At 40.6% G+C, this 17,133-nt stretch overlaps 1 protein-coding gene across 5 annotated transcripts in view; it reads right to left on the bottom strand.

Moving 5' to 3' along the window:
- LOC122537454 (nesprin-1) overlaps nt 1–17,133 on the bottom strand; it is a 78,340-nt gene that overhangs the window by 26,266 nt on the left and 34,941 nt on the right. For all 5 annotated transcript variants that reach the window (XR_006308628.1, XM_043670617.1, XM_043670618.1 and 2 more), the window contains 13 exons: nt 14,701–16,948; nt 13,201–14,512; nt 12,590–12,953; nt 11,734–12,342; nt 10,728–11,513; nt 9,207–10,367; nt 8,111–8,890; nt 7,231–7,881; nt 6,282–6,883; nt 5,271–5,913; nt 4,596–4,934; nt 4,144–4,449; nt 3,814–3,965 (listed from right to left, as the gene is read on the bottom strand). Coding sequence is in view for 4 of the 5 variants with exons in the window: in XM_043670617.1 (XP_043526552.1) it covers nt 3,814–3,965; nt 4,144–4,449; nt 4,596–4,934; nt 5,271–5,913; nt 6,282–6,883; nt 7,231–7,881; nt 8,111–8,890; nt 9,207–10,367; nt 10,728–11,513; nt 11,734–12,342; nt 12,590–12,953; nt 13,201–14,512; nt 14,701–16,948 (9,953 nt within the window). In the remaining variant the exon portion in view is untranslated. The remainder of the gene's footprint in view (nt 1–3,813; nt 3,966–4,143; nt 4,450–4,595; nt 4,935–5,270; nt 5,914–6,281; nt 6,884–7,230; nt 7,882–8,110; nt 8,891–9,206; nt 10,368–10,727; nt 11,514–11,733; nt 12,343–12,589; nt 12,954–13,200; nt 14,513–14,700; nt 16,949–17,133) is intronic.

Here is a 17,133-nt window from a genome sequence, read left to right as displayed (position 1 = left end):
TAAGACGTTGTTCTGTATAAAATTGTAGTTCAACTATGTCGCTCCATTTCAATTGGATCAATAAATAAAGAATCCCGATCCTATTAAGATTTCGAAGGACTTCTATATTTTCATCTGTGAGGCACAACTTCGTTTGGCGATATGAAGCGAGCAACTAAGTAGAAGATTAAAGCGACTGGCGAGAGATAACGAATTTATCAACCCTTATTATCAACCCTCGAGGTCACGACTATCTACGATAAAAATACACTAAAAAATCGATTTTGTAGCATCTACGCTATCAAAGAAGCTTTTTATATCTAGCAACGAAAATCAAATAAACAAACTGTCACATCTACGTCCACGATAGAAACTTCACTTCTTATCTTGAAAGTCGTCGTACGAAGTTCAGCGACTTCATTTTTGGAAAAAGGAAAAAAGAAGAAAAGGGCGAACCGAACAATCCACGAACCGAACAATTTTCTACGGCACTCGATTCGAGGATGTGTTTCTTTTGTTACATTGCAGCGAGAGACACGTGCTGCAATGTACCGGAACACGTTTCGCCGTTCTGCTCCGGTATCGATTGCTGATAGAGAGGCCACAAGCGCTGACGGTCATAATATTTAAGCCAATAACCGCGTACAATCCCGCTAACCCAATAAGCGACCGTGAAAATTTCATTGCTACGTACTGTCAATCGACATGCCGTGCTCGTTCACCACCAAGGTGCGTATACGCACTTGCCGACTATTGCACAACTTGACAGACACTGTCACTGCTGCTCCACGCACACTTTGTCTCGCTATTATAATAAGCTTTCAATAAACACAATGAAAAAACAGAACGAAAGAGATTCACGTTGGATCGGCTAAGCTTCTACAACAATTAATCTACTGAAACCTCGGACGGGATTTAACAATTAATTCGACTAAATTATAACTGATTTATAATGTCACGAAGGAAGAACCTTTGAAATCACTGTCACGGATATGCACACTTTACTCCGTATTCTCCGTATGCGCGAGAAATTCTTGGAAAATCACGAGATCCTCTTTAACTCGATCGTACAATCCACGGAACGTCATCCAAGTTCACGTAAGAAACTCGGCGTAATAATTGACACGACAGCTTTAATAAACGGCTCGTGAGGACACGCGGACCAGCCTCCTCCGCTACTTAGCAACGACAAAGCTCTCGTCACGCTTTATTTCCAGTGTGCGGCGCCGCGTACGAATGGTGACTGACGTGTGGAAACCGGGCCGCTGATATTACGCCATGAAATTCAGAAGCGGGCCAACGTGCCACCGCCGACCCCGCGGTCGCTTCACTTTTCCTTGTCAAATCTATATTTAGTGCGAATTCGATCGACAACCAGGGAGTGAGTCTGACGGAGTGAGAGTCACGATTTGGCGAAGGGGTTGGCGAGCACAACCCCTTTACGAAACGAGAACGTGGAATCCGCGGTGGCGTGCAAGGTCTTCTGACTTGTCTCCCTCTCTTTCTCTCTCTCTCTCTCTCTCTCTCTCTCTCTCTCTCGCTTTCTCTCTCTTTCTCTTGCTTCCTTGCTTTCCCTCTTCCCTCCTCTCGTTTTGTTCTCCTCACGTGCGATCCTCGAATCGATGGGAATGCAGAGAGCCACGGATTACCTAATGTCGGCCGATTAATGACCCGACGGCGACGTCGTCGTGCGAATTACTCGGTGAAACGCAATCGGTTGCGCAATCTATTGAAACGTGTTTACAAACAGTATTGGTGGAAATAGATTTGCCGTGGGCGTGATGAGACTGTGGGTGGGTTTGATGCGACGGGAAATTGACACGTGTGAAAAGATTGTATGTGATTTATAGACTGCGGATTTATAGAAAATGGAAAGATACACGCGATATTTAATGTACGGAAATATATATAAAGTGTATAAAACAGAGTGTTTGTCACCGACATAGGTAAAGCAATTTAATTTACTTTGACATTTAATAATAGAGTATAACAAGTTATTTCTATTTAGATTCCATTTCGTTAATCATAATAATAGAGTAAAGTAATAATAGAGTATAACAAGTTATTTCTATTTAGATTCCATTTCGTTAATCATCTTCATAAATTTCATAAAAATTTTGCATTATTTGCACTATTTCTTTGATTAATTTTAATGAAATAATTATCAGAAATCTAATATTCTTAAGTCGATTCATACATGTATATATTGAGATTGGGAAAAATAATTCCTTTCCCTTAAATGTTTGTTTGTAGATATGGAGACGTTCAAAGTAGACTAGTCAATAAAATTTAATCAATATTCGAAGCAATTTAATTAATATTCTCAGGATGAAGCGAATATCTATTTGAAAAGATTTGGTAATGTTCACAAAACTTTGAATTTGCATATAGTGGTAGTTGTCTCGGATTTTCGAAATCTTCATCTTTCACATAAAAAAAGTTTTTTGTCAAACCTTAAATGAATTTACGTGTCAAAAATCTGCAGAAGATTTCATTCTTCAAATTTTATGAAGATAAGCTAACGAATGAAAATCAAGTGTAAGAATACTAATGAACAAAGTTGTCTGATTCAGATGATAAATAATCATGAATCACATTTTTCATTTTTAATCGAGATAACTAATAAAGTTTTCTTTCGAAAGTCTATGGACTTGGATGAAATATTATTCGGATTAAATCAACACTTTTGGCCAGCTTACTTTGTATTCGTTTTTGGATATTAATTTTGTGACGCAGTGCATATCGCGACACGCGATGTACAACTATTTACAAGGCTTAATTACGTCATGGGATTAATTTGGGTATGATGGAACGCAGTAGGACACGTAATGCATGCTAAATCGATGCATGTTGTAATCCATAAAGAATGTACTCCTATCGAAGAAACCACAATTCTTGTCCTTTCCATTTTTTCAACATCGTTTCTTTATTTATCTTGTTTTCGCGATATCGCGAAAAAGATTTCGACAGAAGTGTCTTTCTCGTTGAATCAATTAATTTTCGAGCTCGACTCCTCGATGTGCATATATTTTGAGAAAAACAGAACAGCGTGCGCAAGATGAACGAACTTTTAACGCAGAAACTCAAATTCACGACGAACAAATTAATATTAAATTAATAATAAATAGGTTCTAACGATTGGTGGCTACAAATAAGTTATCCTGAAAAGAATACGATATCAAAAAAGAATTGCAAAAGTATAACATGTTGTATGTACATGATTAAATAATATATCGATGTTCGATGCGAAGATTGCCTGAAACAAAATATATGGGATGGTGGGAAGCGAACATTACCTACCCCTTTCAAGGGGAGGGTAATATGCACAAGCAGGCATACACACATATACACGCATGCACATGCATCGAAATCGCACACAATCTCGCACCGCACGATATCCTCTGTTGATTCCGCAATTGGGCAGAATATTCAGACAATTCTCCTTTGAAAGAAAATTTAATGTTAACTTGAAGCTAAAACTAAGAAAGAAAAAAAAATAACAACTGAAAACTGAAATAAAGAATCTAAAATCATGTGAAACGTATGCAGATCTTTAACCAATCTTCTGCATATAAATCTTAAACTAAGAAAAGGAAAGTCATAAATTAACGAATGAACGATGGCTCTGGTATAAAACTATGTTCGAAATATAAATACGAAATAGTTAAAAATAAGACAACGAGAAACGAATGGAATGCGAAACGTCATCAGTCTTTATGAATTTTCAATTTCAAGAGAAACACGTTCGCGGAGAGAATATTCTTTGGCGACACCGACACAGTGTCTTTGGCAGTGCTTGTGGAACATCATAACGAAAAAGCAATTTTGACTCACGATTCGACGGAATTCTGCAGCTTATTCAACCTCTCTTCGAGAGCATGGGCTGGCGCCTCTGTGAAGGCTGCCAGGTACGCTAAAACAGGTCCTGACAAATCTTTCACCTCCGCTGTCATTGGTTTCAGCTTCTCGGCTTCCGCTACCAACTCCTGTACACATTAAAGATTATCGTCGTTACTTAGCTATTTAATTAACAGTTCAAGCACTTTTACAAAACAAATCGAATTTATACATGAAATATTATATGAATATATAAAAATTCCATGATACTGAGATAATTTCCCTTTTATCATTCTTCCTCAATTATTAGACAAATATTACACTTACGTGCAAAGCCTTGATGGTGTCTTTCAAGTGTTGCTTAGACCGAACTACGGTGTCTAGAAGTTTGCTCTTCTCTTCAATGGCATTTACACGGGTTTCAATCGCGGACCATTGCGCCTCCAGATCTTCCCAATGCTTGGAAAGCGCTTCGAGAGCGTCTCTGCGACCTTCTAGCCCAGAAATCAACTCTTTCCATTCCGTGCTGATTTCAGAGATTTGTGCTTCTATCGTCGTCTTGTTATTATTGTCAGCCAATCGAAGCACCTCGCGACTACGTTCGTTCAAAAGGTCTAATTCGAACTGCTGATTCTGTAATAGTCAAGGAATAAAAATTAATTTCTTTCCTATTTACGCGAAGGAATAATAATTTTGTCATTTGTCAAGAAATAACTATATTAACTAGCAATGTAATTGTAAATTACCACGACGAATAAATATCACAATTATCGACTAACCTGTATGTCATTGAGCGCGTGCGTGATCTTCTGGATGTTAAATTGCAATCCAGCCAGAGTCGTGACAGGCTCGTCAGTGAATCTGCTCCTCGCGATAACAGCTCGAACTCGCTCGAGGGTTTGCGTGTAGTCCCTCCAGGTTTCAGCGCCTTGTTCCAATCTGGCGCGTTGGGATTTCGCGGTATTCAACGTGTTCTTCAATAATTGAGTGTGCTGCTGTTGTTCCGCGCTCAGTTCTTCCTGCTCGGACGTGGTCAGCGATGGCCAAATTTTGTCACCTGCCTGTTGTATCTGCTGAGAAACCAGCTCGCGAATTGTTGGCTCGCTGCTGAAGTAAATCTGTGGAAATAATTCGTAAAATACGATATTATTTTATTGTTTCGCTCTGGATTTATTTAGAATCATCTTGAATACAATTCGATATTAATTTCATTTATTTAAGCTTATTAGTGAAAATTCTATTTTGTTAATTCTGATGTATCTCGAATCGTGAGTTCCAAGATCTATCTAAAATCTTCAAGACTCGAAAAAAGTTTCGAAAATTTAGTAAAAAAATTTAGCAACTCGGTAAAAAGTAATTTGGTAAAATTTAGTAAAAATTTTCGAAACTTGCAGAACTTTCACGACCTTGCTATTAAATTTTCAAGCCTCAATCAACCCCTGTGATGTACAAACCTTGTGCTCCTCGAGATCGCTCAGAATATTCTCGAAATCGAGTCCATCTTTGTCGCTCTCAAGCCGAACCTCCGCTTCGCGAACCCAATTTTGAAGCTTCTCAGTGAGAGCGGCGTACTCTTGCCTGAGTTTCATGTTACTCTCCAAATAATTTCCACGTTCCTCCATTTCTCTTGGCAAGGAGGTCAGCAGCGACACCGCCTCGCTGAGCATTTCTTTCAACGACCCAGGCATCCCCTCCTCGTGAGGCACGGAGTTCTTCAAGTTTCTGATTCTCTCGAGATGTTCGTTGACAGCCTCGCATAATTCGTTGTGATTCTTTAACTCGGCCTCCACACTGGTTGGATCTCTTTCTAAAAGAGGCCTGGATTTCACTTCTTTTTCTTTATCCTCCAACCAATCGAGAATCTCAGCCAATTCGTTCGCCAGTCTCTTATGTTCCGCCGCAGCTAACTCATGTTGCTCCCTCTGCGTTTCCACGGCTCTTCTCAGACCTTGCAGTTGTTGTTTCAGCGATTGTAACTGTTCCGTTATGTTGTTTCTATCTGCGGTCGAACCCTCTGCAGCGATCTGCTGGCCCTTGTCCGTGGCGCTTGCGAGGGTAGCTTCGCATTCTTGGATCTTTAGAATGGCGTCGTCGTATCTGAATGAAAATCGAGGAGGTGTTCAAGTATGAAGAATTTAATTTATATGTTAATTAAAACATTTAAATAAGAGTTAGTTATAAAACATAATGTCCAGTGTTACACACACATCTAAATGTTAAATGAAATATCTAAATATTGGAAACAGCTTAATAAAATACTTAAAAAAATACTAAAACACTTAAAAAATAAAATACTTAATATATAGATGTTTGAATAAATATATACTAAAAATAAATATTTAATACTCGAAAACACTTAAGAAAAAGCTTGATTAATTTACGATTTAAGCTATATTTAATACAATATAATAGAACCAAAAATGGTGAATCCCAATAGATCAATAAATAATACGAAGTAAAAGTACCTCTTAATCTTTTCCTCCGTAGTCTGGCCAGAGTTTTCGATGTCTCGAACAATCTCCGTATACTTAGCGATAAAAGTCGTAATTTCAGTGATCAAAGCGATGAATTGTTGTCGTAACAGAAGTAACTGGCGAAGTTTCGCTATTTGCGATTCTATAGCTTTTATGAGATCGTCCTGCTGAGTCAATACCCCATGAAGATCGGCTACGTTGACCGATTGGAGATCGGACAGTTTCGCCTTGTTTGCTTTCAGGTCGTTTAGGATCCTCTCGTAGGAATCTAACATAGCTTCCACGTCTTCGACGCGGGCACCGATCGGTTTATTAAGCTCGTGAAGTTCCTTCTGCACGTCTGTCATGTATTGAACCGCTTCGGCGACTCTGGCCAATGATTCCTCGGCTTCGTCGATGCTCTTTTGAAGTGCCAAAGCTCTTTCACTTATGATACCAGCCACTCTGCCGTGAGCCTCTTTCATGTTTTGTAACTGCTCGTTTAGCTCCAGTTTGTCAGCGTCGCTCACGGTCGGCAGAATCGATTTTCCTTGCTGTATTAGCTTCTCAATGTCGTCCGCGTACTCCTTTGCCTCCTTCTTTAGACGATCGTACTGAAGGAATTATTGTGAGAAATGGATATTAATTGGTGACGAAAAGTTAGATAAAGAATATAAGATTACAATCTGTTAATAAGTAATGTAACGAATTTAAATTAGAATAATATAGAAATTGTAATAGCTGAAGCATATTAAACATGTTGAACAATAAAAATTCAAAAAATCTTAACATTTCGTTGCTCAACTCTAATTTATTGATAGAGTGATAAAAAAAAAAAAGAATAGTACAGCAAGTTTTAGAACCTATTTGTATTAATCATCAAGACTATGCATCTAATCATGAAAAAAAGTTTTTACTGTGTCTGTTGTAATACATTTAAATACATAAACCTGTGTCATACCTTAGCCAACTGTTCTCTTAAAATGTCGATGCTAGAAGTCCTCAGATCCGAAGACGTGGCCACTTCAGCCTCATTGATCCATCTCTGACACTTGTCTATTTCACTTTCGAACGCTCTTCGTCCTTGAAGAAGATCTGCAAGCGCCGCCTGCTTCTCTTGCGCTTCGCTCTTCAGTTCTTCGTAATCCTTGTTCAATTCGTCCAAGATCTTTTCCAATTTCGCACGATCCTCCTCGTTACATTCCTTCAATAAGTTATGCCCTTGCTTCAAGATGTCGTTCAAGTCCTTCTCACTGAATGAATCAATGTCAGCTTCCAGCTCTCCATGCTGAATGATATCCTGTTCCACTTTCGATGCCTTCAGAGGCAAATAACCGCTTAGCTTCTTCAAATTATTGCTTTTCGACTTGATCCAGGCTCGTGCTCGTTCTAAATCACCCTCGAACTTGCGACGAGCGTCGGCTGCAGCCGTTGCACTAGAAATCCCTTCGGTCAAGATCGTGCAAAGCTGAGATTGTTCCCCACGCAAAGCTTTCGTTTCGTTTTCCAATTGTTGTTGTTCGTTGGTCTCTAATTCATTCTGCATATTACCGACTCGTTTCTCCAAGGTATCGATCACCATTTGTTTTCCTTCTGCTTCCTTCAGCATCGCCTGAAATTCATCAAAAATGTACGATTATATTTTTTGAAATAAGTACTTTAACGAGAGATTATACATGGGAGGAGAAATTATTTATTTGATAAAGTTGAAACGACAAGTTTGGAAAGAGCATAATGAAACAAAACGATAAATTTTTATATTTATAAAATAAACTTTTCTAATCTGAATTCTTTCAAGTATTAAATAAATTCCAAAGATCTCGACATTCAGATTGAATTACCTTCAAAGCAAGAAGCTTTTCCTCCACCTGCTTGCTATCAAAACCAACCGGATCAGAGATCTGTGCTTGCTGTTTCTTCTGCTGAATCCAGTCACGATTCTCTTCAATCTCTTGCCTGGTTGCCTCGATACCTTGAGCAGTCATGTCCAACACTTGCGCCTTCCTTTGCAGTTTCTTTGCTATATCAGCGTATCGTCTTTCCACGGACTTGATCTGCTCTTCTATCTGCTGTGAATCCAAGTTGCTCACAGAGTCCATCACTTGATCGCTCAAAGTTTTCACCTCGTTCAACTTTCCAGGTCCCTGAGACTCAAACTCCGTTGTGATCTCTTTCACACTGGCGATCTTCTGTCCGATTGTTTGCCCATTTCCCTTCTCGATAACGTCAACCTTCTTCGACAGAGCATCCAACCAGGATTGAATACTCTGCACCTGCGTTCTGTATTTTTGTATCAAGTCCTGGGCAGCTTGTTTGCCGGCGATAGCGTCCGTCAACTCTGCCTCCAGTTTGTTCAATCCTTCTTCGATATCTTGGTCGTCCTCGTGAAGCGACAGTTCGGTTAATGCGTGAGTTCGACGTTCTCCAACATTTGCAAGCAGATCGTTCATTGCTTGTAACTCGCCATGCGCGGCCTCGGATCTTAATTTCGCTGGCCGAGACTTCCACTCGGCACACAGAGCTCTTTGTTGATTTATCCAAGCTCGGAGGGTGTTTTTCTGACGGGTTTGTTCCTCCAATTCATTCAATGCTTTGGTCACATTCATCAAGTGTCCCTGGGCCTGTCGATGATATGAAATTTGATTTTTTCAGTGAAAGTTGCTACGTAATTTGATTAGTTTGCCTGTGATCTATCCTTACAATTAGACGCGGAGCACAAATTAAAAATTACAAAAACTGGAAAAAAAATTTCTGTAAGTTTTACAGTGACTGTAAAATGTTATTTAATTTTATTTGAACGAATAACAAGAACTTTTTATAGAAAATCCATTTAAAACTTAAATAGATAGATACTCGTAACTTTTAATTCCGAAAAGTTTTTCTACGATATGTAAACAACAAAACTTTCCAAGCGCAAAGACATAGATGATAAAATACCTGATCGATCAATTCCTCCAGTTTATTCCTAACTTCCACTTCCCTCGCCGGAATTTGCACAGGCGGCGCATCCAGAGGACTTCCGGGCCTGGAGACGCAAGCTACCGCAGCTTCGCAAGCTTCGACAGCCAAAGCAAGCCTCGTTTTCTCACCTTGTAATTTATTGTGTAATGTGCGAGCATTCTCGAATCTCTGTTTCGCTACATCAAGATTGTCCAGAGGTGCCTCCATTTCTTGCGCTATTTCCGGCTCATACGCATCCAAATTCTTCATAATGCTCTCCAAGGTGTTCTCATACTCCTGGAACTTGACCAACGACTCCGCCAATCGTTTTTTAATCTGCAACGCGGTGTTCAACAAAGAATTGTAACTCTCCTGAACATTTTGCAGCTGCGTTTCGATGACTGTTTTTATCTCAGGATTTACAGTCACGTATCGGCCAATCTGTCCGTTTCCTTTCACCTTCAAATCGTCTAGCACGCTCGTGTAATTCTCGATTTCAGCCAGAAGAATCTCGTGCTGCTTGATCTGCGACACTGTTTGCTCCTTATTGGTAATGTACAGTGAATTGTGCGCCATTAATTGGAAGGAGATTTGCAACAGCCATTTCTCGGTCTCTTGCAAGGCGGCGTGGTAAGCGTTGTACTCTTGGATTTCGTTTTCTATCAATTTCTTCCTCTCGTCAACGTTCTCGCTTAGATTTTCCCAACGTTTCAACAGTTCTCTCGTTCGTTCCAACGGCGTGTTCTTCTTCGCCAGTTTCGATAACTCGCCAGCTTCTTCCATCAGATGGTCCAACTCGGTCTTTTTGCCACGGACTTCCTCTTGGATATGCTTGTAACGTTCGAGCATCGTTTTCATATCACCAAACTCTCCCTTGGTGTCCGGAAGTTCCTGTGTAGCGTTCTCGGTCTCTTCCAACCAATGTTTCATCTTCCCATGAGCTTCTGTGTGATCGTCCCAACGATGTAACAGCGACTTAAGCTGTGCTTGAACAGTGTTCAAGTCAATGCTCAATTGTTCCCAGCTGGAAAGAAGTTCTGCCATGTCTGATCTTAGTTGATCCTGTTGCTCTGGCACTGCCGTGTCTATGGCTTTCGTGAAGGCGTTTTGTAACGTTGAAAGCAGATGTTGACCCTCCGTTATTCTAGTTGCGACAATCTGCAGATAACATGCAGGATGAAAGGAATGGTTAATTTAAGACTACGCTCGTCTTTTGGTGAGCCCCCATACAATCAATATAAAATAAAACTAATGTAACTTAAAAGGTCATATTTATTCATTGCAACGTGTTAATCGAAATCGGTAATAGCTTTGTCAATAATAAAACTGAGTTTTCACGTAGATTCTATACTTAATTGAACGAAGAAATTTAACTTGTGTAAAGATATAAAAATTTCTTAATTTATATAAATGTTTGTCTATTAGAAATTATTATATACAATCTACCTTGGATATTATACGCATTTGCAATTTACATTTTTGTAGAAACGTATAAAAATTGAAAATCATACAACATACCTTAATGGTTTCTAATTTATCCTTAGCCCATTCAGCATCCCCAACGCCCATGCAATCCTGCACAGAACCTCGAGCGATGCGCAGCCAATCTTCCATTTCCTTCTTCGCCTTCAAAAATTCGGTGTGATCCGATAAATTCTTCTCCACTCTTGAAACCAGACCTTGCATGTCTGTCAACAAGGACGTATAAGCTGACTGCAGTTGTACGGTCTTGTCACGAGCCCAGCTGCAAGCACTCATTTCCAACAATGCTTCGCATTTGTCGTTCAAATCTTCTAATACAGGCTTCTGTTGAATAGCTTCCTCCACGAGACTTTTGCACCGGATCAAATCCTCCGGGGTTTTGTTCTCCTTTGACTGCTCGTCGTTCACCTTCTTCTGGAAATGATCTATCCATCTTTTCATACTGTCCAACGCAGCCGTAAATTGAGACCAGCTGGAAATACAATTGGACAGAGTCTTCTGGGACTCGTGACACTGCGCCTGCAAGGATTTCCAATTCGCTTGTAGCTGTTTCTCATCCTGTTTGATAGCTTCTTGACCTTCAGGACCCGTGCTGGCAATCACCGCGTCGCTTAATTGAATAACATTTGAGATCAAGGTCTCCCCTTTGGGCAACGAGGCGATAATTTGATTCACTTTGTTCTCTCGTTCGATGATACGTTCTTTCTCGCCGTGGGTGTCGCAGTTTTGCTGAAGCTCCAATTTCGTGCGACGTACCCAGTCCGCGGCTTCGTTGTAAGCTTGTTGGAACTTCTCGTGATCGTTCACTTGCTCCTCCAAATTCTAGACGTGGAAATTTTTTAAAATATTAAAATATATATAGATACAGAGGTAATTCTTTCACATCGATTCAAGATAATTTTGTCTTCTTATAGAGGAAAGAAAAATATTACTTCTTACTCGGAAACAAAATAATAATAATAAAAGAAAACATTTTTCCTAGAATGTTAGAAATATTTGGTCCTAAAATAATTAATTAAAAGAATGATAGTAAAATACGTACTCGAATTTTTTCAGCAATCAGCTTGGTCAATTCATCGTATTTTGCAATGGTAGATTGATAAGGGCCGACGGGTATACTAGAATCCTCGGCTAGGCGAGCCTTCAATCGATCAACAGTCTCACCGTGGCCTTGGATATCCCTCTGAACCGTCCTGTACTTTTCCAACACCGCTCGTTTTTCACTGAGATCGTTCTTATACATTTCACCCGGCTGAATTTTGCCCTCGATCTCCTCGATCCAGTCTGTAGTGAGTCGATGAATTTTGTTCAATTCCTCCAACGCGCTTGCTCTCGCGGAAAGCTTCTGCCTTATGTCTTCGACATTGACCAACAATTTCTCGAATTCCGTCTTGAGGTTCTCCGTGTCCTCTTGAATTTTCGCGGCGCCATTCTGCTCCGTGTTCATAATTACCTTCTCCTTCAGCTCGAGAGCGTAGCGTAGCTTGTTTTGGCCTTGTTCCAAGGTTTGTCTAATAGCTTTGCAAGTATGCAGCTTGTTGTTCACCTCGGTCAGAGTGCTTGGGATCTCCTTGCACTCGCTCAGTTTGTCACGTGTTCGTTCTATCCAGTCCTGACACTCTTGATACAACGTATTGTGCTGCTGGTGTTCCTGAAGATGAATTTAAGTACTCGAGTTTCGTTTTTTATTAAAAAAAGTGAAATATTTTATTGATTAGCTTAAAAATCTATTGGATATCGAGGAATAAATGTCGATAAGTAATCCTGAATTTTTTCAGAATTTTTTAAACTCTGAAGAAAAAATTTTATTTTTATTTTATGTTCCCAAGCACGCTATGGGATCTGATATTAAAAATGATTTTTAAATACACAGTTCAAGACAAACTAGTATAATGTACCTGATAATGTAGTTCCAGACGTCTCATTATTTCTTTGGCCAGAGATAGAAGCGCGTTATACTTGGTTGTCAATTGGGTAATGGCGTTTGAGATTCTAGTGTCTGCACAAGTTTCCAACAGCATCTGAGCCTTCATGTTCAGTCGGTCGAGTTCTTTTTGCCAGTCGAACAACGTCTGCAAGTGGATTTGGAATTGTTCAAGAACATTCTTCTTTTCTTCTAAACTGTCTTGAAGTTTGTTGAATGATTGTACAAGCTGCTCGGTCTGTGTAAGCCATTCAGTAGCTTCTGAAAATTGGTCCTCGTACTCTGTCCATTTTACTATTCCTACTTCTAATAAACTCTTCGTATTGTTCAGTGAGTCCCTGTTAAAACATGCAGATTATCAGTATCTACTTCCAAATAATTAATCCTGCACTGAAGATATAATTAATAAAAATTTTCTATCTTTAATTTTTAATTATTATGCTTGTGTAAAACGCAATAAAAAATATACTAAGAAAACTAACAAAAAACAGTTAAAACGTACTGTTATAAAATTAAATATTATTCGAATTTTTGCGGCTCACTTCGAAAGTACAATATTTTATAAAAAAAAAAAAGAAAACTTACACATAGCTGTCGTACTCTTCCTGCAATAACGCCACTTCTTCCTCGATTATCTCCTTATCTTCCTCGTCGGCGATCTGACACGCAGCGTTCCCTTGTTCCAAAGCGTGTTGCAACTTCTTCTGCCCCTCTGGTAGCTCACTTTGCAGTACCTTCAACTGTGTAATCTTATTCGCCAGTGACTCCTTATCCCCAGTAGGCTCTGAACATTTTCCGAGTCTCTCCTTGGCTGCTCTTATCCACTGAATAAACTCATTGCCACTATCAATAAACGCTTGATGTTGCTCAACGGTCTCCTTTTGTTTCGCGTACAACTCCTGGGCCTGTTTGCTCAATGTTTCGTATTTTATCGAGATTTCGGTGGCCGGTGTGGCCTGTCGAAGATCCTCAGCCTTCGTGGTGACCGACTGAATCATCGGTTCGAACGCCACTATGTCTTGAACAATACTGTTCGTCTGTCTGAGGTTCGCCTTTCTTTCTCCGATAGCTAAAGAACTCAGGCCGGCCAGACCTTTCCTAGCTTTCGACACTTTCTGCTCGCAGACCTGTTGCAATTTAGCTTCTCTGTCGTTGATCCACTGTTGCAGTTGCAAGTAGGACGAACTGTAATCCGCCCATTGAAGGAGACTCGTCTCTAAATGGACTTTGGTCGTTGATATCTTCTTCACGAGTCGCTCCCAATCGTTCTGAATCTCCTTCAACTGAGCATTGATCTCTTCGCGGCCGTCTGATCGAGTATTTCTCATTACTTTCTCTCCACAGTTCACCGTCAGGTGTACCAGATTCTGACCTTCTTCGCGTTTTCTTAATAACTCTTGAATGTTGTCCAATCTGCTCTGTAACTCTTCTCGGCTGCTAGTGGACGCTGCTTCAGTCCCCTTGCGGATAATTTGCTTCGCGTTTTCGATCCAAGCACGGGTCTTGGCCAAGTTAGCTTCATACTCTTTGTGCTGAGCTAGATTAGTTTCAACTTTGTTCAAGACATCCTTGGCAAGGTTCACCTGTACCTGGTAACGCGAATTTAAGTGACGAAGTTGGTTGTTAATGTAAGTGTCCAGATGAGATGAAAGGAGGCCGGAGGCTGTTTTGTTGAATCTATCGATTTGTTCTTGTCCTTTTAGCAGGTTCTCCAGTATTTCTTTTACTTCTTGCACTTGTTTCTCTTTCTCCGCCACGTTCGGCAGAAGAGAATTCTTCTGTGCTTTTATCAGGATGTCGAACTGTTGTAACCAATCGCTCAGTCGTTCGTACTCATCCTTATAGTCACGCCATTGGCTCACCGTTTGCTCCAATTGATCTTTTTGTTGTTTAATTTCTGAAAATGAAATGAAAAAAAAATAAAGCAACAAATTACCTACGGTGAGAAAAACAGGTGTTTTCAGAATTCGGAATTCAGATATACGATAACTTTTTATACCTTGATCTCGCTTTATTTTCAATCAGACTTTATTTAATTTACAAGAAATTAATTTAATCAAATTAACTGAAAAGATTGTTACTTACCTCTAAACAGTTCCTCAAAGCTTTGTGTTAAAGCTTTCACCTCGTTCCTTATAATTTCCTGACCCTGAGGACTCGTGCTCGCGCAGACGACTTTCCCAGTATGCTGAAGATGTTCTACCAACAGTTCACCCTGAGCCTTCTTATTCAACAAACTCTCCAATGGGGCCACTGCATTTTCAATAGCCAATTTATCGCTCAGCGGTCTCTGTTTCATCGACGGGATCTTCTCGCGAGCTCGACTCAACCAATTAATAATATCATCATGCGCTTCTTTGTACAATCTATGATCTTTGTACTGTTCTTCGCGTTCGGTTAACAACGATTTAATCTTTTCGAACAACGTGTCGAATCTGTTCAAGATACTCTGTGCCTGCGATGCGGCCAAACCTTGAGGACCACTGGCGATCATTTCGGCGACCTTGATCTTCAGACTGTCAACTTCAATGTTCTCGCATCGAACCTTCTCTTCCAGGGCTTTGATACGTTCCAACTGGCATCTCTTCTCAGACATTGTCGTCCGGAATGGCAAGAACTCGTTCAAAGCCGACCGCATGTAATCAACAGTTTTATTTATCGATTGTATCTGTTCTAAAAGACCGGCCCATTTATTGATAGAATCGTCCAAATTGGTTTTAGTCTCCAACATCTTTGATGCCAGAGCGCTCCACTGTTCCTGTAGCTTACCAACAGCGTCGTTGATAGCCTTGTGTCCAGTGGGTGCTGTGTTTGCTAAGACAGCTTGGGCTAATTCTACGATTCCTTGAACCTTGGCGAATCCATCTTCCTTGTACAGTAATAGATCTTGAACTATCTCCATCTTGTTCTCCAGATCTTTCTGCGAAGACGCGCCTAGGTCAGAGCAATATGCCAGCTTCTTTCTAATGTCGTCCAACCATCTGGTACACTCTGCTACTTGATTGTCGAATTCTTGATGAGTGGTCACGTATTGATGCCAACGACCGTTAAGATCTTTCACTTTGTTCGATATCTGTTGATACTTGATGCTCAATTCCGATATATGCGTGGTGCGGGACGTGATGTTCTTGTGAAGCTGTTGAGCCTTCTCAGTCACAGCGTCGATTTCCAATTCTTTCGCGCGGACTTGCCCCTGGAGAGTTCGCAGAAGCTCCAACTGGTTTTTCTTCTCTTGCAACGTAGCCTTCAAGTCCACCGCGTGAAGCTTGGTATCGGTCTCTCTCATCCAGGCGAGGCACCGTTCCTTCGATGTTTCGAACTCGTTCCACTGTTGCAGCTTGTTCTCCAGAGTCTCGATGGTTGACTTGACCGCGGCGACCAAGCCTTCCCATTCTTGCTGAGACGAATCTATCTGGGAACGAATGTTAACCTGACCGGATTCCAAAGTTCCTGGAATCACCTTCTCTCCCAGAATCCTTATCTGCTGAACTCTTGGCTTGTCCTCTGGCAAACTCTGTAATAAATTCCTCAGTCGGTCCAGATTAGTGTGAAGGGACACTCGTTCCAATTCCGTGTCACCCCAAAGGATAACCGCATTGTGCGTCGCGTCTAACCACTCGTGAGTGTCGAGAACAGCCTTGCTGTACTGCTGATGGTCGCTGACTATACCCTCGTATCTCTCGACAAACGCGGCAGCACGTTTCAACACTGTAGCGTGTCTTTCGTTTAATCTCTTCAACGTCTGATGCACCTTGTCAGTGGAATCTGGCAAATTGTCAGCCTTGTCACGAAGATCGAGCAAATCTTGCTGATGAGATTGTATGTCGTGCAAGAACGAACGGTAGATCTGTAACTGAGCTCGTTTCTCATCCAATGTCGTTTTCAATTCAATTTCCGGCTTCAATTGACTCTCGACGGTCTTTAACCATCTGTCGAACAATTCGTTCGACTCGTCGAATCCGGACCAACGTGAAATCTTCGATTGTAACTCTCGTTCGGTCGATGCGATGCTATCGTAGAGTTCCTCGAAGGCTTGTTGAAGATCTAACAACTGTTGACGGACGATCTCTCTGCCCTCCGTGCCTGTGGTGGGGTACAAACGTTCTCCAGCTTCTACGGTGTTGTTTATTAAAAGGGTTGCCGAAGACTGACGAGCAAGAAGGTCTTTCAATGTTGCAACGTTCGAAGTTAACTCTTGACGAGTGCCACTGAGATCGTCTTTGATGGATTGGTAGGTAGTTCGGGTGTTTGCTAGCCATTCTGAGCACTGTTTGTAGCGCTCCAGATAGGCTACATGGTCTGCTACTGCTTGTTCGCATTTCTTTACCAATTCCTGTAATTGAATAAAAAAAAATGGCTAGCTTTAGTTTTAAATAATACACAATGTAGTAGATAACATAATTAAACAAATAATGATATTTTAAACTGTTGTAAGTTCGTGAAAGAAAAGATCATGTGACTCTAGAAAAGTTTTTTGATAGATTTTTAGAGACGTTTGAATTTTTGCAATTTTCGAAA

Source organism: Frieseomelitta varia, unplaced genomic scaffold (assembly GCF_011392965.1).
Source record: "Frieseomelitta varia isolate USP_RPSP 00005682 unplaced genomic scaffold, Fvar_1.2 scaffold_909, whole genome shotgun sequence".
NCBI classification, from domain to species: Eukaryota; Metazoa; Arthropoda; class Insecta; order Hymenoptera; family Apidae; genus Frieseomelitta; species Frieseomelitta varia.
This window is presented reverse-complemented; position numbering and strand designations above follow the sequence as displayed.